Source organism: Talpa occidentalis, unplaced genomic scaffold, assembly GCF_014898055.3.
Source record: "Talpa occidentalis isolate TD23 unplaced genomic scaffold, MPIMG_talOcc4v2.1 talOcc4.3, whole genome shotgun sequence".
NCBI classification, from domain to species: Eukaryota; Metazoa; Chordata; class Mammalia; order Eulipotyphla; family Talpidae; genus Talpa; species Talpa occidentalis.
In genome coordinates this window covers 105,554,334-105,577,218 of record NW_023603184.1, presented here as the reverse complement: position 1 = coordinate 105,577,218, position 22,885 = coordinate 105,554,334, and the positions used below count along the sequence as shown (strand labels likewise).

The 22,885-nt window shown below is 36.4% G+C and overlaps 1 protein-coding gene across 4 annotated transcripts in view; it reads left to right on the top strand.

The window, feature by feature from the left end:
* Positions 1-2,686: 2,686 nt before the first annotated feature.
* Positions 2,687-22,885, top strand: part of LNPK (lunapark, ER junction formation factor) — a 59,875-nt gene continuing 39,676 nt past the window's right edge. The window contains exons 1-5 of one of the 4 annotated variants that reach the window (XM_037523580.2): positions 2,687-2,724; positions 10,769-10,857; positions 12,333-12,374; positions 13,146-13,333; positions 22,596-22,654. In XM_037523580.2, coding sequence (XP_037379477.1) covers positions 10,831-10,857; positions 12,333-12,374; positions 13,146-13,333; positions 22,596-22,654 — 316 coding nt within the window. In that variant the 5' untranslated portion in view covers positions 2,687-2,724; positions 10,769-10,830. Of the gene's footprint in view, positions 2,725-2,769; positions 3,072-3,314; positions 3,418-10,768; positions 10,858-12,332; positions 12,375-13,145; positions 13,334-22,595; positions 22,655-22,885 lie in introns of those variants that run through there. The other 3 variants (XM_037523582.2, XM_037523578.2, XM_037523579.2) reach the window with 3 other exon arrangements.

Genomic DNA, 22,885 nt, shown 5'->3' with positions numbered 1-22,885 from the left:
GTATCAAGGGGAGAGAAAATGCAAACACAAGTTAGCTTTGTTGGAAAAAAAAAAATTACAACCTTGCTGCAGATCCTGGTCACCAAAACAAGAAAACTTTGTGGATTTAGAACAAAATGCAAAAAAATCATGAGTATTATGTCAAGGAAAACTTAGTAAATGTCAGTTGTATTTCCAGGTCTATTCAGTCCTTTGTAGGAAAGTTTTTTACTCTCAACAGTTTCATCAATAGGAATCTGTTGAGACCTTTTCTCTCTATATTTCCAGAAACAATTTCTGTAGATGTGAAACAATTGAATTATACAATATTACAAGGTGACAATCACCATTGACAATTTACATACATACCAGATACCGAGAGGTTTTTTTTTTATATACGCATTTTAGAAAACTACTGTTAACATTTTGTACATACCAAAGTTTTACCATTTTCCAAGTGACAATGCTTCCCTTCCAGTTTTACTTCATTAGGTAAAAGCCAAATAGAACAAATTCATCTAATGCCTTCCCAGGAGGAAAAGGAGAAACTTTGTGGAGTGTCTCAGGAGCTCTACTGAGGTTCCACAAAATTTCCTTGCATCAGTCAAATGACAGGCTACCAAATTTGTACTTGAATTTAGATTTCTGGGAAGCTTTGCCATAAATATCAGAAAATTAGCAGAAACAACAATATTAAATCTCTATGAAGGCACCGGCTTAGTTCAGTAGCACAATGTTGACAATCAAACCATAACCTTTAGTTTTTCTCATAACTGGAGACTTTTTTTTTCTTCAACGTCTATGGGCACCACGTATACCAATTTTTCAACCTCTCTAGGCCAAGACAGACACAAGGACATACAGACATACAACATATAGACAAAGACAGTTTTTTTTAGTTATGCCACGTAGAATATGTTAGGTAACTGCAGTTTTACTCCATAGGCTCAGAAAAAAAATGTCAAAGTCCAAAAAAAATGTGGAGTGTTGCTGGCAGAAAAATTTCCAGTTGTCATCCTACAAACCTAAGACTTTGGAAATAGGAAGGAAAAGTTTTATTAATCACAAGAGTTACATGACCTTGTTTATCACCTTAGGGTTTTCAGTGTTGAAGACTTTTTATTAGAAGTCAATCCTGGGGTATTCTGTACAGCAACTGAAAGAATAAAAGTTAAGTTTTAAGCAAAAGGAGTCATCTCTTGTTAGCCACCAAGCAGGCACTCCTTGGGTTTCCTGGAATAGAACCTGAAAAAGCAGAAGCAAAATATCAGTAATTAACTTTCAATTAAAAGGAGTCATCTCCTTACTTCTGTTAGCCACTCTGGGACAGAAGCTGAAAGAGCAGATTAAACATCTAAGCACAGATTACACCTCCCCCACACTAGGGAGGGACAACAACAACACAGGTATGAAAACCTGGTACACTTATATGATGCACCCTAAAGAGTGATTTCCATAACAGACCTTCCTCAGTAGGAAGCAGAAACTTAGAATCTTGTCTTACACCAGCAATTGAACAAATCCAGTATTCAAAATGGCAAACATGCCCAAAACAAATTCTGTAGACAAAATTCACAGTAGCAAATCCTTTCAGACTCAGACAAAATCTTGTTAATTTTTCTGATCCAGACTTTGCAAAAATTCAAGTTATCTCCAAGAATCCATCAAGGATACCAGCAATTACCAGTTACTGCTTAAGGCTACTCTTTCCTTAACATCCAGGCATACATTTGCTAATTTAAACACCACTGCTCCACAATTGGCTTGCAAAATCCATCAGGCAGAGAGCAGGAAGTAGCCAAAGACAAAGCAACATACCAGTGAAGAACCATTATTGCCTTTAGAAATGCTTATGAGACAGCAGAGATTACAAAAAGAAAGAAAAAAAGAAGTTCCAAAGTCCTAGCAACAAGAACCTCTGAATTTTACAAGAGCCAGCCAAGTGGCCTCAGACGCCATCTTTGATCTGGCCACATGGTCCAATGTACTGCCTAATCTTTTGAGTAAAACTGGCACAGAACAATTTCCATAAATTAAAATCTCTTAGCAAGTCACTACAAACAAATTACACACAAACACACAGAATTTTCACAAAGCCCAAGCCAGTTTTTCAACAGCAAATCGACATATGAAACAAACACACTGGAGAAACCAAAAATCACATTAGCGCTTATGGTAGCCAGTGCCATAGGGAAGCCCAATTTCCCCATGGGGCTGACTAACCACGGATGGCTCTGTCCTAAATCAGTTTCAGTATAATTATTCTTCCAAGGGCATACGACCATTCAGTGTATTGTCTTACTAAACCTGTTTGCACTGTCAAAGTTTAAACATAGCACTTTAAAACAATTACACTCCTTAGAAATCATGAAAACTTCTAATATGTGTAACTAAACAAAACAGGAAAATCACATGAAACATATTTGCACTCAGAAGTAAAACGTTTTCCTACCGGTCCCTAGGTTACCTTTTGCCTATCTCTGGTATTGTTCTCATTCGAGTATCATTTGTTGTTTAGACTGGCCTTTCCCAGTTGACTTGGAAACTTAACACTTTCTAGGCAAAGTTTCAAAGCTGAGTCAAATATAGTTTGGGTGCTTTATTCGTGGGCACATGTATCATGCAAGACTTGTGAAGGGAGTGCTCTTGAGGTCAGAGTTTTAAGACAGAAAACTCAGCTATGTGTTTATCTACAGGTTTGACAGCAACAGCTTTCGACGTGTGAAGCTCACCACACCCCGTGAGGTAAGCGTCCACTCATCAAATGACCCTTGTTGACGTCCACGCGTGATAAAAGCCTCAAGCCCTCTTGGGGTCTAGGCTGAATTTTCTCCACGGGCTGGTGTGAGAACTGGGCTCCTCTAAACTATGTAGTTCCAACTCGCTCTGCAGCCAGCTGGATGACAGCGGATCCCGGCCTCTCCCAGGCCGGCTCCTTCCGGACGCGCCCATCTCCACGCTCGACCCCCCTCGTCTCTCCCCTTCTAGAACTACCCCGGGACCAACTTTGGGGTTTTCTTTCTCCAACCCTTCTCGGCAGGACGGGCTTTAAAGGAAAAGGCGGTAGCGGACGACTAGGAAGTACTGCATGGGTGAGCGTCTAAGCCGCGATGCACCTGTCGGCGCGACACAGCCCACTTGGCCGCGACGCCCCCGGGACAGGCGTCCTCCAGCCAACCGCCCGGCTCGCCCCGCTCGCCCGCTCGCCCCGCCCGCCCCAACTGTCCGCCCGGGTCCCTGTCACGTGACGGGGGAGCGGGGCGCGCCGGCTGCGGCGCCGATTGGCCGGGGCGGGAGCGCGGGGTTTGATGGGAAGGCGTGGGCCGGGCCCTCCGCTCTGTCAGTGGCGGCGGCTGCCTGCTCCGGAGCCCGCTGCGCGGTGGCGGCCGAGGCTGGCCGGGGTGGGCTCCAGCGCCGGGCTTTGCCCTCTTCTGGAAGGTAGGGTGCTCGAGAGGAGGGAAATTGGGGGGTGTTCCGCGGAGGGGAGGCGCGCTGAGCCGTTCCCCGGCTGATGCGCTCTGGATGCCCCCGCCCGGCTCTCCCCGCCCGGCGCCGGGTGGCCTAAGCGCTCTGCGGCGCGGCTGCTGAAACTCGCGCCCCGGTGCTCGCCGCCCCGACCGCGCCTCCTGCGCCCCTGGATTGTGCAGCACAGCGACTGGGGCGGACTTGGTGTGCTGAGATCTCTTTCTCCCCGACGGCAGAGCGGGTTCCCAGCCCTGTTCTCGGGGATTCCGGGAGTCCCTGGGTGGAGCTGGGCGTCGGCCCCAGTTTGGTCCACCTCTGTCGGGAGGGAGGGTCCGGCGCCCTTCGCTGAGCTGCCGCCTTGCTGTTCCTCCCTCTGTTCCTTCCCTGAGGCTTGCGAAGGGGCACGAGTTGTAAAGATAAGGAGGTTGAAAACTGTCAGTGTCATGCTGCTCGGCCCTGGAGTGTGGGCGTGGATTATGTGCAATCTGGAGAAGCTTCTGTGCAAACACCCGTAGTCCTTTGAGGGAGGGAGGGTGGGCGGTGTCGAGGAAAGGGCGAGGCTGTGTAGGTGTCCTAGGTGAGGCAGAAGAGGAGCTGATCTAAAGTACATCAGTTTTAATTCGGAGACGGAGGAGGAGGGGCAGGGGAGAGGATTGGTGAACTCAGTTTTGCTGCTGGTGTCCTCATAGTGCTAAGTAAAGCCTGTGACTGACTGTTGCGGTGCCTCGTGTAGGCTGTTTTCTCTTTTCCCTGTGGCCTGGGTGTCATTGACAAAACCCAGCCCTGTTCGATAGTAGTTTGTATGGATGTGAGTGAACTTGGTTTCGGGCAAATGTGAAACTGGCAAGGAATGCAACTGTTGTGGTTAGTAGCCACCATAATTCCATATTAGGAGGAGCAAGTTGATTTCGAACACTTTTTTTTTTTTTGGTAACAGGAGTGGTGCATTTAAAATTATAATTTTAAGGTTGTCTGTCATCTATTGAGAGCAGACCAATGCTGTTAGTAAACTTATACAGTGTTTATATATTATTAAGCAGAAGGAGAATATAAGAGGAAGAATTTAAGTAATTATAAAACAGGTATGGTTTCATATAGAAATCTTTCTATTCAAATAGTCATTTTGGGGATAGTATTTAGTTCAGAATAAAAGTTGGCCTACCATGAAAACCAGAATTTAATCATCACATCATAAAAGTGTTTTAGAGGTGTACTTTTTTCCCCCAATAATTTTATTTCTGGGCTATAAATGTGGCTTGGGATGTTTTATAATTGCCTTTTCAATTAGGATATTTGAACCCTAATTTGAAATCACTTTCAATATTAAATAGTACTTTGTATTATAGAGGTGCTGTTGTTAGTGATTGCACAGTTTTTATTTCAGATTGGAACTTGATAAACAAAAAACTAAACTTCTTTGCTATTCCCTTTGCTATTTTAACTACAAAGGTTATTTTAATGGAAGAGTTTGTAGAGTTATTTTGTTTGTTTATTTTTTATACTAGAGAAAGAGCAATACAATCTCAGCTATAACACTAATTTTATTTTTCAATTTTAAATTATGAAATAAAAAATAAATAAAATTACAAAATAGGCCCTTTATAAGAAGTTAGAAAGAAATATGTACCATATAAGAAGTTTTGTTTGTACTGCATGTGTTTTCTGGAACTAGTAATAATAATGGCAGTAACTTATGCATTTACTATTTGTTAGTCTGTGCCAAGTGATATCCGAGTGATATATAATTTAATTTAATCTGTACTATTCTGTGAAATGTAGATATTTTTACCACTTTACAAAGTGAGGCCTAGGTAGTTGTTTACCCAAGATTAAATAACTAATATGTGATTGAGTCATATTTTGAATTCAGACCTATTTTTCCCATTCTTTTAATGAGAGTTCAAGTGAATTGAAAAAAATTAAGAATAGCTACTTTAAGGTTTAAAATTCTAACACCCAAGCCACAACTTGTTTAAAAGTTAATTGATACCGCTCAATTAATGTGGGAGACATATATTTACTGTAAAAGACAGTAAATGTGCCTAGCTCTTAAGACCATGTTAGGTCCCATTGTGATATCAGAAAAAAAAAGCTGTCCATGGAAGAGTTCTTGGGGAGAAGCCACTTGAGACTGAGCCATTTGTTCACTCAAGGGCAAACAAATTGACTTATGCTTCAGAAAGAAATGCTAGCTATTTGGTTCTCATGTGTTTTCCTATTTTGAAAGAAGTAGAAATGGACTAGGGAATACCACCAACCACAGCAGTGAAAACATAATTTGTATTGAGAAATTAGTAAATACTGCTGTAAATACTTTAGAATGCATTATGTCATTGAGGCCGTTCAACATTTAAGAGGGTCCTTATCTATCCCTCTTTTGCATGTGAGAAAATTGAGAGGTGAAGTGATTTTTTTGCCCAAGGTTTCATAGCAAGTGATGGGTATCAGAAATTACAGTTAAAAGGTTTGTGTGGAAAGTGTTTGAAAATAGAAGAGGTGAGAAATGTTGTTGTGCCTTTAGAGCTATTGGAAAGTATCACCATTGCATGTGCATTATAGTAAATCAGTTACTTTAACAAATATCAGAATTTGATAGGAAAATCATTGGAATGATGAGGGTTGGCTAGATTCTTTCATTATGAACCTGAAATCATGGATGTGTCATTTAACTATTACCCTAACATTAGAGGACAAATTTAAAAGCACAATCCTCTGCTTTAGGGATCTCAAAACAAAGGCTAAACTTTTAGTTTGTTTCTTTCATACCAAAACAGTTATCCAAGCAAATAATTGATGTCAAAGTTGGTTTTAATTGCAATATTATGCATTCATTTCATATTACACTTATTTTAAAAGTGACATTTGGTGTATGGAATAAACAAAGGTAGTGTCTGCAGACATAGAGTATCAGTTCTGTTCCTACCTGGAGCTACCTGATTTTGGTAAATCATTTAGCTTCTCTTTCATACATATTCAAGCATTCAAATTTAATCAAATGAAGAATTTGGGTTATGTGATACACTGTAATAACACTGTCTTTTGTGTTTATAACTCACTTTCTACTTCAGTAGGTCTGTTTACCAACACCTTGAGAATGTTAGAGCTGCTTTCATATATCTTATAAATATTCCAATATAACCTGATAGAATATAAAGCAGACTTTTTTTTAAGTTTGTGTTACTGGAAATAACTGCTTGCTTTTTAAAATTACAACTAAAATGCTCTCTGGCTCTGCTACTTAGTATCTTTGGAAAATTAGCAAATCTCTTCCCTATCCTCAGTTTCCTCATTTGTAAAATGGGGCAATAGTAAATGATAAAATTCATGTAAAGTGTTTTAGGGCAGCAACATGGATGGAACTTGAAGGAATTATCCTAAATGAAGTGAGCCAGAAGGTGAAAGATAAATATTGAGTGATTTCACTTAAATGTGGAATTTAGAGAAACCAAAGGATCAGACAAAGACAAACTATAAAAGTGATCCTTAAAAGCAGACTTACATCTGAGACTCAGGGGTGGAGAAGGGGAGGAGGAAGGGAGAGCCAGAGTGTGGGGAAGGTGGGGGAGGGGAGTGTGGTGGCGCGTGATCCAGGCCTTTTGGGCTTTTTGGTGGTGGAAAAACTATGGTAACTGCACCTGAGAGGAGAAATACTGTAGTGTGAAAAAAAAATAAACAATGATGTTTAAAAAATAAAAAAAGAAAAATGATATAAGTGGAAAACTGATAAAAGTCAATTAAAATCTGCATTGTACCAATGTTAGTTTCCTGGCTTTGACCCTTAGACTACAATTAAGTAAAATGTTCACATTGGGGAAGCTGGATGAAGATTACATGGGAATCTCTATGCTATTTTTGCATTTTTTTCCATAAGTCAAAAAATTATTTCAAAAATAAAGAGATAGAAATTGAGAAAAATAAAAATTAAGCATGTGAATTCATGTGCTGCAAGTAAAAGTTACACATGAATGTTGATGGCATAGTACACAACAAGGAGTAATATGTTTCATTAATACTTTTATATTGATAATGTTCTCAAAAATAATACACTGATATATGTTGGACATATTCTGTTAAAATAAATGCATTAAGATTGACTGTTTTGTCAAAAAAATGGGCAGAAGAGCTAAAAAGAAACTTCTCTGAAGAGGAAATGCAAATGGCCAACAGGCATATGAAAAAATGTTCAACATCACTTGTAATCAGGGAAATGCAAATCAAAACTACCATGAGATACCATCTTACACCAGTGAGAATGGCACATATTAAAAAAACTAGCAACAACAAATGTTGGTGAGGGTGTGGAGAAAAAGGAACTCTCCTGCACTGTTGGTGGGAGTGCACACTGGTCTAACCACTATGGAGAGCTGTGTGGAGATTTCTGGACCTACTAAACATAGAGCTTCCATATGATCCAGCAATTCCACTCCTGGGTATTTGCCCAAAGGACACAGAAACATCAATTCCAAAGAACACCTGCACCCCTATGTTTATAGCAGCACTATTTACAATAGCTAAGCTTTGGAAACAGCCCAAATGCCCAAAAATAGATGACTGGATCAAGAAGATGTGGTACATATACACCATGGAATATTACTCAGCATTCAAAAAAGATAAACACTTGCAATTTGCAGCAACATGGGTAGTGCTGGAAGGGATCATGCTCAGTGAAATAAGCCAGAAAGAAAAAGAAAAATACCGGATGGTCTCACTCATAGCAGGAATCTAGAGAACTTAAATAAGAGACCAGGGAAAATGAATAACTATAAAATAGTGAAAATCAAAATCAACAAAAAACTATGAACCAGAGACACTTTTTGGGGAGTGGGGGGTAGGGGGGGAGGGATTGGGGTCAGAATGGGGGGGTTGCAAATGTATGGGGGATATAAAAATAAAATTTATTATAAAAAAAAAGTTGAACAAAAAAAATGAGAAATGATGTAAAAATATATAAAATAAAATAAAATAGTTAAAAAAAAAGATTGACTGTTTTGGTTTCTTTTTACTTTTTCTGTGGTTACTTGAAAATTTTGAAAAAAAAGTTTTTTAGGGCCTATTAGAGACTAAGTGCCTAACAAGTGTTTAACTGATGTTATCATTATTGTCATTACTTTCAAATACTAAAAATTCTGATTTGTGATGGCTTCAAACTTAACTTGAAGGCTACAGCTGTGTTCATTTGTACAAAACATTGCGCTAGATACCATATATTAATTCCCAAAGAGTGGGATGTTGTGTACTTTGGGATACCAAATTAGGTTCATTTGAATCTTCCTGCTGCAGTCACCTTTCTTGGTGATTATTTTTAGCATCTTTAAGTTTTATTTTATTTAAAAAAATTTTTTTTTCTGGGACTATCGTTGGTGGCCGGGGATTGAACTGGCGCTGCAGAGGCTGCGGGCAGCTTTGCAGCCCAGTGCTTAACCGCTGCGCCACCAGGGAAGGCCCACATCTTTAGGTTTTAGAGCTACCTGTTCTCTAAACTCAGCAACTTATGTTTTTATTTATTAAAATTTCTGTATTTTAGGAAACTTCATTTGAGAAATTTGAATATTGAAATAATGTTGAAGGATTAATGATATTTAGATTTCAACTTCAATGTGGCTTATTTATTATATTTATGAACTTCGGAATTTTTTAGGATAGATTATAGGTATTTCTGTCCTCAAAAATCACTTTGTGAGAGTATTTTATAATTAGACTGTTAATTCCCTAACAAGAAAGTGCAAGATAGGTAAGTTTTAAACTAATTCCAACCATAAATAGTGTTGGAGAGTGAATGTGCTTACATGATACTGGCATTACTTTGTGATTACATTTATCGTTTAAAAAATAAGAATTATGGCTTATCTAACTTTTTTAGGTGAAAGTGAAGTAGTTTTATACATTGGCATAACTGAAACCTCATAAAATATATGTTTGAAAGTGTACTTTAACTATCTCAACTTAAAAGAATTTCAACTTAAAAAAATTTATATAATTATTGACTGGTAAATTGATTTGCACTATAATATTGCTGAACATATTTCCTTGCATATGGTAATATGATAATACATTTTCCAATCTTAGAGAAAAAGCTGAATGAAGGGGATATAAAGTGAGGTGACATAAGAGATCAGCTAACCTGAGGGACATGTATGCAGTTTCAGAGAGAAATGTTTATTTGGGTATTGAACAGTAGTGGTGGACTAGAAGTCTGAAATAGAATGAATGGCGTTGGGCCATGGTTCTTCTAAGTTATTGGGGAAATCAATAAACCTCTTTGCACTTAATTCCATCTGTAAAATGGTAATAACAAAAATGGTAGTATTGTTAGGGGGAAAAGGATGTCCCAAAGCTAATTCCATATAGGCTTTGTGGACTCCACCCCCACTCCAGGTCAAAGCCAAAGACACTGGGAACTCCAAATCCCATCACCACCAAAGGGAAGTTGGCTGGGACCTGAGGGTGGGGTTAAGCAGCCAGGTGGATATAAAAGGCAGACACGTGGGCTTTGGGGAATCCCCATTTTGGCTCTCCGCCAACTCTCAGCGTCTGGCCAGCTCTGAGAGTGACTTTGGGTTTCCAGGTCGTCAGATCGGGTAGGACGCATTAAAGACTTTATTTCCCTATTTCCTCCCTGAGTTGTACATTTTCCTTATTTCCTTTTCTCTTGTAAATAAACCTTTTTTAACCTTTTGTGTGTGTCTGTAGTAGAGTATTCATAAGTCCCTTTAAAGCGCGCGGGTGAGGACCCACAGCCAGGAACCCGTTTAATATCGGGGTTGCTCTATAACAGTATTAACTCTAATTTTCAGAAAAGAAAATCAAGACTGAAACATTTGTTCAAGATCACAGGCAGCCTTGTAATCTCCTTATTCACAATTCAGTTAACTTTATATTATTACTTGTAAGGTGATGTTATTCTAAACAAGATAAAACAACCCTAATTCCAAATTAACTAGTTTAGTTGGGACACAGCTAATGGTTGTATTTGAACATGTAGAATTAAATGTATAGAATATTTTTCTTAGCATAATAACATAGGATACCCATTTTAAAGGTCAGAAAATCGTGAAGTGATATGAAGTGGTATGAATTTTTAAATGCCTTACCATTTAAAAAACTTTTCCAGCTTTGTTTTCACTTTTTAAAAAATATGTACTGGCTCAGAAAAAAAGGAATATTAAAAAATGGACCCTATCTTAAGGACTGAATTAAATTCCATCTAAATGGAGTCCAAATAAAAATATTTTATATTTTTAGGCAGTGGGCAACATTTAAATTTTACAATGGATGTGCTATAATTAATTTTTTAATTAAAATTTTAAAAATACTTTATTTCTAGCTGCGAATCCCTTTGAACAATTGATGATATTTATTACTGTGCCCAGTTTCTACAAATAAAAGATGGGTGGATTATTTTCTCGATGGAGGGTAAGTTACTTTATAACCTTATCTTAGTCTAACATTAAAGTGTCACATAAAGCTATTTGTAAAAATTTCCTTTGTGATATAGATTTGAGTTGTAGTATGATGTTATTCCTAATTCTGTTTAATGTTTTTCCTTTCTTATAACATATTTGTTTTTCATTTGGGCTTTAATTGTTATACTTGTTATATAGGTGCTGATGTCTCTCTGTTTAATAGATTATTTTGGAATTATTTTTTCTATTCTTATTCAAATGATTATCTTCTTATGCTGCTTAAATTTCACTCTATTTGAAAGATAGTTGAAATTAAATATTCTATACAATACTTATGTTTTATAGGCTATACCTTTTGCTTAAATAGGTTTGTTCAAATTTTTACTCAAGTTACACTAAACGTGCTTTCAGGAATTATAGGTTAAATAAAACTAAAACCATGTTTGATTTTATTGGTTAAGCATTTAGAAAAAAAATCTCAAATTTAGAGCTATAAAATAATTTGATAAATGGCTCTTCTCTAATCTAAGGTAATGTAGTCTAGGATAAACTATTGTACATTGCTTACTTATTTTACTCCTTATTACCATAATTATGGAGTCTAGCAATACTTGCAGGGTACATACTTTAGTTTTTTACTATTGTTGAAACAGCTGTTTTTTGGATTGGCATTTTATTGATCCCCTTTCCCCGGCCCCTTAAAACCTTATTACAATTCTGCCCAAGTATCAAATTTATCTGTTCTTCCTTTGTCTTTCTTGTTAGATTGAACCATGTGAAATTGCCAGTACTTAACAGCGTTGACTTACATAACAGCAATTTCATATGGTTCAACCTAATGTTAACAACTCTTGTGGGAACTAAAATGAATTGATATTCATTGATGTTGAGTGTATAATTGGTAACTATTTTCTCAAGTGTTGTATGAACCATTTTGGTTGACTTTTAATCTAGGTGGTATAAAAATAACTTTGATGACTCTTCTATTTTAAAGTATTCTTAGATGTCCTTTTAAAATCTGATCTTCAGAGGAGTATTTTAGGAATTCAGAATGAAGGTACCTTGTTGATTTTCACCTACAGAGTCCTAAGTGAACTTTTAGCCATAGCAAATCAGACCATCTTTGGTTTGTGAATTTTTTAATACATGAATTCTTTTAAATAATCATATCTATGAAAATTTCTGGGAGGAAAATTTGTTTCTCTCTATACAAATGTGTTCTGTTAGAGCTAAAAAATGGTAAACATTGAGCTCACAGTTGAAAGTGCTTCTAGGACAGAAAGTAGTTAAGTAGGAAAATGCTTAATTCTGTTTGTAATTAAAATTTTTATTTAAATCTAAATCTTATAGATAAATATATAGGAGTCCATGTCACTTAAAATTTGAAAAAAACTAAATTTTGAGTTAAAATATTCTTTTCCTATCATAAATCAAAGAGTTCTAAGTTTGCAGTAACAAGTTTTAATGCTGTCTCATTTCTAACAGACAAAACCTTCAACTGTAGAAGTTCTGGAAAATATAGATAAGGTATGTTCTTTGGCTGTGGGTATTTTAATTAATTTAGGTGTTAAGTAAATATTAATTTCGTATGTATTATTTTGAAGATCAGCTCTGGTATGAGAATTTAAAAATTATAAGCTACACCTGAGAACTTTGATATTGTATGATTTCAAAGTAATCCAAAGTCTACCAGTGATATAAAAATATGTGTTAAGTTACAGAGTATGTTAGAATGAAATTAGATCTACAGCATGGTGTAAATCAGTGTTCCAAATAGGATTAAATCAGTTACAAGATAGTCCGTAACAATTTTTACTAGGCGATAGACTTTACAGCTTTTCATATTTTTGTCACTATCAAAAATTGTTATTCCTTGGGAATATTGAGAGTGATGAATAAACTGAAAGACTCTAGTGTGGTTCTCTTAAGTTTTATTATTTCTTTCTTTTTATGCCACATCTTTTTAAGATCTTTTATAGGGAGAATGAATGCTTGTTTGATTAAACAAATATTGTTTACTGATTCCAGTTTCACAGTTTGATCTATGATTTACTAGGGTAAATTAGTAGCTTAATTTCACATTTAAAAAGTGATTTGACAGAACAGGTATTTTCACTTATTTTTTACTTTATTTTTAGTTTTCTTTTTTGTATTACCTCCTGTTTTAAAATATTAAAGTATTATATGTTACTGAATTTTAAAAGTTTTTCCTATTAACCTATCATGTTAAAATTTGTGGTGACATTTTAATTTCTTTATGAAGTTTGAGATTTAAAAACAATAATTTTCTCTTTACAGGAAATTCAAGCATTGGAAGAATTTAGGGAAAAAAATCAGAGACTACAAAAACTATTGGTTGGAAGATTAATTCTCTACTCCTCAGTTCTCTATCTGCTTACTTGTTTAATTGTATACTTGTGGTATCTTCCTGATGAATTTACAGCAAGACTTACCATGACACTCCCATTTTTTGCTTTCCCATTGATGTAAGTAAATTTGTTCTTTTCTTTAACCTTTTCTCTTTCCAATATATTAATATATTCAGCCTCCTTTTCTTATGAAATAGTAACGTCTTAGATTGAATAAATTTTGCATGGTTTTGCAGTTTGAAAATATTTCTTTAAAACTTTGGGACAACTATTTTAAGCCTTTATAATCTAAGGAATATGACCTAAGGAATATGACCAGTGATATTAGTAATAATGGTTCTTATGGCAATCTTTTGTAATCGCCGCTGATGCTTATATTCCCCTAGGGGTATTGGGAACAGAGTGGACATTTCAGTAGGGCCAAGTCGGGGGAGGATTTGTAGACCAAAATGAACAACTACTTCAATGATTCTGATTCATCCCACTTCTCTCCCCCTCTTTTAGTTACTCCTATAAAGCGGTTGGTACTTATAGAAATATTTTATAGTATAGCACTTAACAAAAGGCATATCTTGATTGAGAATTTTGTTAGATAATTGAATAAAAAGTTTGTTCATTAAGTCAACAAACATGTATATATACCACTTGTCTAGATGTTGAATTATAGAGTCTGTAGCACACAAAAATATGTTATTTTTGACTGTAGATCTTAGGCTGCATATATTAAATGAGCTAACAAATGTGATGAATATTATGAAAGAGAAGTGCTAAATGTTTTAACAGTGTCCCTAATTCAGATTGGGGTAGAGGTGGGGGTCAGGGAAGGGCCTTTGTATTCATTTTCTATTGCTGCCACAAATTTAGTGGCTTAAAACAACACCCACTTATTATATCACAGTTGTGTGTCAGAGGTTCAGGTGGCTTGACTCTATTCTTTACTGGTGTCTTAAAGGCCTAAATTAAGGTATTTGCTGCCTGGGTTCTTAGGAGTTTCTGGGGAGAGAATCTGCTTCCAGGCTCAACCAAGTTCTTAGATTTCTCATGCATCTGCATCTCCTGACTTCCTGTTCTTCCCTTGGATAGGAGAAAGCTTTGCTTTTAGGGGATTAAGTGATTATATTAGACCCATAGGATGATCTCCTTTCTTTTTTTTTTTTTTTTTTTTTTTGACTCCTTAATTTTTTTTTTGAATCTTTTATGGAACTTTATTTTTTTTTTTTTTTTTTTTTAAGATTTATTTATTTGTTTATACAAGCACTGGGTACAGTCAGAAGTGTGGGAGGGTGAGAGAATTCGCCAGAGCCAGAGCGGGGAGCAGAGCAGGCAGAAGGACCGAAGTACACTGCTGAGGGGAGCAGCGGGCGGCAGGAGAGGTCTGCGCGCCATGTGGGACCCTCCTCCGGTGGCCGGGGAGCAGCCGGGGATCGAACCGGCACTGCAGAGTCTGCGGACAGCTTCGCAACCCAGCGCTCAACCGCTGCGCCACCGGGGAGGCCCCCAAATGATCTCCTTTCTTAAAATCAACTGAGTAATAATTATATCTGCAAAGTCTCAATACCTATATTGCTGTTTCATTGTATAGTTAAAGGAGGGAACTCTTAGAGGGGAGAAGCTTTAGAATTTTGCCTACCATAACCTCCCTGAGGAAGTGATATTTGGGTCTGAGACCTGAAGGATGAGAATGTGTATAAAGAGTGGTGCCACATGGTGAGTAGGTAGTGTTTTAGGCAGAAGAGCATACTTGAGGTCTTGCGAGAGGATAGAGCATAATGGGTTTAAAGAACTGAAAAAGGCAAAAAATTGCATTATATAAAAAAGGCTGACTAGCTAGGCAAGGGATATTTCTTGTGGGCCCTATAGTCTATGATAAGGATTTTAGCTTTTAAGAGTAGAGGGAAACATTCAAGATTTTATTTTTTATTTTTTAAAAAGATTTTTATTTATTCATATAAGAACTAGGGTATAGGCCAGAGGTATAGGGGTGAGAGGATTCACCAGAGACACTTTGGGGAGCAGAACAGGTGGATCTAATGAAATACACTGCTGACGGGAGCAGCTGGCAAGACAGGAGAGGGTTAGCTGCGCCATGTGGGTTAGCTTCCAGGTGGGAGATCAAACTCAGGCCGCAGTGGCTGGTGAGAGCTTGATAGTGCTGAGACTTTAACCCCTGCACCACCAGGAGGCCCACCTTCAAGGTTTTAAAAATGGAATATGACATGGTCATATTGTTATTTTGAAAATACCACTGAGGCTACAGCATGGAGAATAAATTAGAGGGAAATAAGATTGGACCTGGAGTGGCAGGTTAGAAGGTTATTATAGTTGTCTTGGAGAGAAATGCACTTGTGTGGGGTTGAGGAGGGTTGAAAAGAAGAAGATGGACAGAATGAAGTAGCTGGATGAAGACATTTAGGAGCTAGAACTGAGGAACACTTGGGGATTGGTGCATGTAGGTGAGGGAAGAATTGTATCAAGTATAAAATTCAAGTGTTGATGTGGGAAAAGTGGTTGATTGCAGTGTCATTCATCTAAGTAGGAAGCAACATGAAGAGGAACAGTTTTGGTAGACCTATTTTCTATCCAGATAGAGCTGCCAATTTGAGATGGGTAAGTATGAGTATGAAGCTCAGGAGAGAAATTTGAGTAAGAGATATAAACTTAGGATTTGGCAGCTTATGAATGTTAGTCAAAGCCACCCTCTGTTCCTTCAGTAAATATTGGGCACTTGCATTGGTTAGGTACAGGGCTAGACCCTACTGATTAAGCAAGTAGTGGCAAAATCTCTGCCTATGGAGTTTATGTTCTTTTGGGGTTGGACAGACAAAAAATTAGAGGCAAATAATCAGTTAATTTAGTGAGAGAGAGATGTTATGAAGAAAATAAACAGGGTGATGATCTAGAAATATATTACTTTGGGGTGATCTTGTTATACATTTTTTGAGGAGGTGGTTTTTTGAGTTGAGAACTAAAGGATGAGAAGAGGCAGTGTGGAATAAGTTGGAATTTATGAGAGATTATTTGAACATACAGAGAAATGTATGTTATAGAGAAATGTATAAAATGATTATCTCCAAAACACTAATGGTAATTCTCTCCAGGTGTTGGAATTTTAAATAGTTATTTTTTTACATAGACTTTTGATATTGTTTGAATTTTTTACATCAATGTGTTGTTTAGTTCCAAAATCAAAAGCAGAAATCTTAAGAGTCGAGGGAATATTTTTCCAAGAGGAAAGAACAGAAAATGTGAAGACTGACATTCATTAGAATATATAACTGCATCAAAGTAACATGCTGTGCAAAATGTAACAACAAATTTATGAAATAATGCTGAAAATGAGTTGCAAAATTGTGAATTAAGAGAGAGCATGCCTCACTTGAAGGTCAAGAAGATAGGTGTATCTGGAATGTATAATGGACATGAAGAGTGATGAAGAATCAGGTGGAATCTAGATCAGGGAGGGTGATGGTGAGTTTGCATTTCATTGTGGGTGAAATGGGACGTTTGTAAAGATTTTGGTGGAAGAATGGCATGATGAGATAGAAGTTGAGAGGATCATGTATGTTGCCTACTGGGTATTGGGTAAGAGTAGGACAAGAGTAGAAATAGGGAAATCAGCTAGGAAGCTGCTACAGAAGTTTAAAGATGTAGATGTGGTGGAATGCCTAGTGGGAAATTTTGGAAGTAAAACTGAGACAACCTGATGGGAGGAAATGGTGGTAGGGAAAAGGGCAATGCTTGTTGTTGTTATTGCTGTTATTATTATTGTTGTTGTTGACATTTGGGAGGATAGGATCTTTTTCTTTGGGACTTATAGTAGAAAATATTTTGTTTATTTAGTATACAGTCAAGGGCATATTTTCAAATTGGAACTCCTAAGGCTCATAAAATTTTAGCTTTGTATGAGATGGAAGAACTGAAAATTGAGTGCATATGTAGTACTGCAAAATAATTGTCTCTGCCCTTTTCTTTCTTTCCCTTCTATTATGAAATCTTTTGGAATGCTTCCTATCCTGGTTTGAGTAGTAGATTTTATAATGTTTTCTTTCTATTTTTTTTTCATCAAGAGAGGAAAGAAAACAAATGCAATAGGTCAGAGATATTTAGTTGATTCAAACATCTTTAAAAACATAAAAAAGTCCTCTTGTAACCCATTTCCATGTAATAATTGATTTTATGATTATAAAAAAATTTATATCTAACTGCAAAAGAAAGAGAGTGAGCTGTTAATTCTAATAGCTATGCACAACTTGTGATCTACTGGATTTGCTATGACTCAGACTGACCTGTTTTGGGGACTAAATCATACATTATTTGTTTTTAAAAGCAGAAAACTTAACTTCTTAAAGGATTTTCATAATTTCTTGTTTGGTTTTTCTACTGTCCTAATATGTAGCTTTATTTATTTATTTTTTCTACATAGACCTTTTAATATCAGGTATTGGATTGTCTGTGGGTTGGATACAACAGTGCAGTTACTATAGTCAGACATTGTGACATAGTCCAAAATAGTTGGAACTCCATTTTTTCCCCCCTTTTATGTTTTTAAATTTATTTATTTATTTATATTTTACATCTGTTTTTTTCATTTTCTTTCCAATATTTGCTTTCTTTTCCCATAGAATTTCCACCACCAGTTCACCTGTGCACCATCACCATAGTCCCTTGTGCTCTTCCCTCCCTCTTGTTGATCTCTTTCCCTCTCTCTCCCCTGCCTCTGATTTATAGTTGTCTGTTCATTTTTGTTTGTTATTTTTTAATTGTTATCATTTTTTCCCTAATGCCTTATTTGGTTCTCCTATATTACTCCTGTAAGTGAAACCATCCTATATTTTTCTTTTTTCTTCTGACTTATTTCACTGAGCATAGTCTCTTCTATCTCCATCCATGTTGCTGCGAATGGCTTTAGTTTCTCTTTTTGATTGCTGAAGTAGCTTTATTGTTCTTATTGTGTATCACTCTGCCTGTCCTGTATCAGTTGTATCTAGTATTTCTAGACTTGTTAATCTTTAAAACCATTTCTCACCTGGTCTCATTCATATTTGTGGCCTGGTTCTTAACAGTTGCAGCTCCTATTTCAGTGAGCTCTTCACTTTTGGAAGCATAGATCAGTTATCAACAAAGAATAGAATTGTCCTGATTGATGGCAATCAAAAAAGCATGAAATAAAATACAACAATGTGAAGGTGGAAGGTGGATGTTGTGGTAAGAGAAAACTTAGCACTGAGCATTTTTTCTTTGTGTGTAATTTGAACTACATTGTCTAAGCTTTTATCCCTGGACTTTTTTCCTTTGAAAACCAAAGTTTTGAGAGCTGGACCAGGAGGCAGAAGGAGCAATAAAATATACTGCTTTACTCATCAGCTTATAGCTATAAACCTTATAACTACAAAAAGTGACTCCTGTCTGTGAGGTCTGTGTTTCCCAAATACTTTTACCGAACAGAGAGATTGTGGGTACAGCACTGAGAATATCTTGTATAATCACAACTGTTTCAAAATCATCTTGTGTAGTAGAATATCAGTAAAAAATTTTATTACAGGGCCTTCCTGGTGGCCCAGGGGTTAAGTCTCAGTGCTGTCACTGAGCTGGCCCACAGCGAAGGCCTGAGTTCCATCCCCTGGCCAGGGAGCTAGCCCACATATGCACAACAGACCTCTCCTGTCTCACCCTCTGCTCCCCTTATCAGTGCATTTCAGTAAATCCCTGTGCTCTGCTCTCCACTCTATCTCTGTTGAATCCTCTCACCCCCCTACACCTCTGGCCTATGCAAAAATAAATAAATAAAATCTTTAATAAAACAAAAAATTTTTATTGCATCTTCTTTTCAGGATTCAATATAGAAGAACTTGATGATTCCAACCTTTTGTTTTTCTGCCTTCAGATTCAGTAGTACATCTCTCATCTCTACTATTATTGAAATTTAAATTATAATCTTGATGCTGAACTTTGTGGGAGTCATGCTCCATAATGGGGGACAGTTTAGGTTATAATTAAATTTTGAATTTCCACATTATTTTGGCAGAGTTTGGTTCATTTTCTAGGAGTGAACAACCCTTAAACTTTGTTTCTACCTGTAACTAATCCTGCAAGCCAGTTTACAGACTTTTATTCCTGGATTTCTTATTCTTATAGATTATAATTTTCTAGAAATTTCATTCTCTGTAAGATCATTTCAGAGACCAATTATCATAAAATGCTGGTCTTCTCAGAGGATTTTTTCACTGTTATATTTTTTTGCCTTTTAAAATGGAGTTATAGGGAAGAAATTTTAATAAAGGAACTGAGGGAAATGATCTTGTCCCTGTTTCTTATGCTTTCCTGTTTTTCTACATATATTGAGAGTCATTAAGGATAAGGGTTTCGTTTTATGCAACTTTATGCTTCCTTCCCACACCCCCTTCTATCAAGAAGAACACAATAGACAGTTCCTCAATCCAGATAGGAGGTTGCTGATAAATGTAATTTGTAGCATTTTGAAGAAAGTGAAACATTTGTTTCATAGCACTTAATAAGAATACAAAATATCTCTTGTCAACTATAGTCTCTTAAAGGAGAAGTATCCATGAGCATCTTTTGATATTTACTCGAGGAAATAGATGTTCTCAGTTTTAGTAGGTAAAAAATCATTTTGCAGGCATCTCTTTTTATTGATATTTGAATTTTGATAGATTGCCATTTGATTTTGTACTTTAAATATAAGAATTATGTGCTGAAATATAATAGACAAATCTTGTTCTTAGATGGGAAGACTCAGTATTGTAATGAGATTTGTTGTTCTTGAATTACTCTAAAGTATGATTGCAATAAAAAATTAAATTTAAAGAATTTAGGCACACTTATTCCGCAGTTTTTATTTTCTTTTAAATATTTATTAATGCATACAAGAAATGGGGTACAGGCCAGAGGTGTGGAGGGTGAGAGGATTCACCAGAGACAGAGTGGGGAGCAGAACAAGTGGATCTACTTAAATACACTGCTGAGGGGGGGCAGCCCAGGAGCCTGGAGAGGTCTGCTGCGTCATGTGGGTAGCTCCCTGGCTGGGGATCAAACTCATGCTGCAGTGGTTGCAGATGGCCTCATAGGTTGCGTCCTAACCCCTTGCACCACCAGGGAGGCCCTATTCCACAATTTTTAATGGAAAAATAGTCTTGAAAATTCTATAATAAGGAGAGAAATGAGAAGCAAAGGTTCTATCTGGCATCAAGTGCATTAGAAGACTTCATTAATTGAAATTTTGACATAGTGTGCAGACATACAGACCAAAGAAAGACACAAGCATCCAGAAATAAATTGCCCAAAGATTTTTGAATATATGGTTTTTATATATGATAAGATGACAATTCAAATCAGTGGGGGAGATGGCATTGCATCATATCAAAAAATATAAGACATTTTTATCTTATTCCCAATAACAAAATGAATCTTTATTAGTAGTTTGTCTGAATGTGAAGATAATTCTTGCTAATACCTTTGATGGTAAAGTAAACTGACAAAATAGTCTAATTGATTATAAATATTGAGAACTGTATAGCTCTTCATTTTGGTTTTATGTGTTGATAAATATCATTAGATGTTTTTTCAATAAATTGGATAGGATTTATGTGGTTGCTGGAAAGAGTGCTTATGGCAGGAATAATGAAATAGGTTAGAAGTTCTTCATACATGAAGCCTGATAAAAAACCATCAAAATTTATGCAATGTTAATATTTTAGTAAAAATGAGGAAGATTAGATCAATATTGAGTTTAAGGTCTTCTGCTGTATTTAAATATTTTTCCTTTTAGTACACTGAAGCACTGAATTTTTCTTTTCTTTTTTCCTTTTCCTTTTTCCCTTTTCTTTTTTCTTATCTCCCTTCCCTTAGGACAGTTTTCAGTGTCTTTTTAGTGTTTAGGTAGTTGTCCAAGTACCATATAGAAGTTTACTTATAGAAATCCAGTACCTGTTATTTTGTGTTTTCATATCATAACAATAAATTCTCATACTATAAAAAGTATTATTTATTACTGTGTAACAAATTGTGCTAGAATTTAGTGGCTTTAAAGCAAATGTTTATTCTTTCTCACAATTCCTGAGGGTCAGAAAAATAGGAGCATCTTAGTTTGGTGATCTGGCTTAGGAGCTTTTATTCATATATTATATGAATTGCAAATAAGCTGTTGGTTGAGGTTACTGTCATCTCAAGGTTGGAGAATGTACTTCTAAGTTCCACTTGTAGTTGTTGGTAAACCTCAGGTCCTCTCTGGCTGTTTGCCAGAGACCTCTGTTCCTCACCACATGGGCTTTTCTATAAAGTTCCCAAAATGTCCTCATGGCATAGCAAATGACTTCCTTCAGGGCAAATTATCCAAGAGAGAAAGATAGCAGTGAAAGAGGAGGTCCACACACAGTGGAAGCTGCAATCTCTTATAACCTAATCCTGAAGTGACATACTATCACTTCTGCCACACAATAATGGTCACACCTACCAACATTAGTGGGCTAGGACTACACAAAGATGTGAATACAAGGAGACAGGGTTCACTGGTGGCTAACTTGCCGGCTTACTCCCAAGAATAGCAATGATATATTTCAGAGAGAACTGATTTTCATGCTTATAGTCAATACAATGTATTTTTTAAAAAATGATGAATAATGTTTGCATATGTATTTTTGTTGTGTTCTATGAAGACAGGTATTTTTCTGTATTTGCATTAAATTTAAGAGCTGTCCTTGACAAGTTTGTGATTGGGGTCATTTTCTCTTAATTCCTTTAATATCATTTGATGCATTACTAATGTAAGTCTTGTAGAATTTTCCTCATAAAATCTTAGAAGGAAGTGTTTAGCTGAGTTTACTTACCAAGTGTTTATTTGAAGATAAGATTTATTTTTCTCTCCACATAGTTCCTATTGGGTAGAGAAGATCCCTCCAATGTTTAACAGGGAAGGAGTAGCTACTTATATTTATTCAGTTTCAGGATTTGTAAAACATGCTTTTTTCTTAATGCATAGGAATATTCCGGCAAGCTTTTGGAGTTGATGCTTTCTTTGTAAGAGGGATTCTATAATATTGTTCTTAATCTTCTGCGAGTGCTGTGGTGGTTCCTAGACCCTTTTGATTATGATGAATGCTATGGTCTCTCCAGAGAAGTGCACTGATACATACAATGACAATTTTGCAGTTCAGGGAGACTCTGAGACTATCCATGGGTTTTAGATTGAGAATGCTTCCTTTCAAAGCACAGGTAGACTTCTGATGTTTTCTGAAAGATTTTTGATTTTCAAAATATGAGGGAAACAATGTTGAAAATGTGTATTTGTTTTCATTTTAATATGATTTTGAAGCCAACTATCCTACTTATGTTTTTTTGTTTCTGAAATTTGCTTCTTCTATAGCATCTGGAGCATAAGAACAGTGCTTATTTTCTTCTTTTCCAAGAGAACAGAAAGAAATAGTAAGTTTAATTTCTAAGTTTTTATAAATACATTTAAAAAGCCCATTTTACAGTATACTGGTTTGTGATAGAATGGCATGTCATGAAATGGTCTACTGAAATGATGTGGCAAATAGTGAAGAGTTGTTTACAACATGTAAAACTTAAAGGTTGAATGATCAAGTTCTGTTTTTGTGTTCTTTTCACCATGTTTATTTAGATATTTCAAATATAAAACAATAATGCATTTTT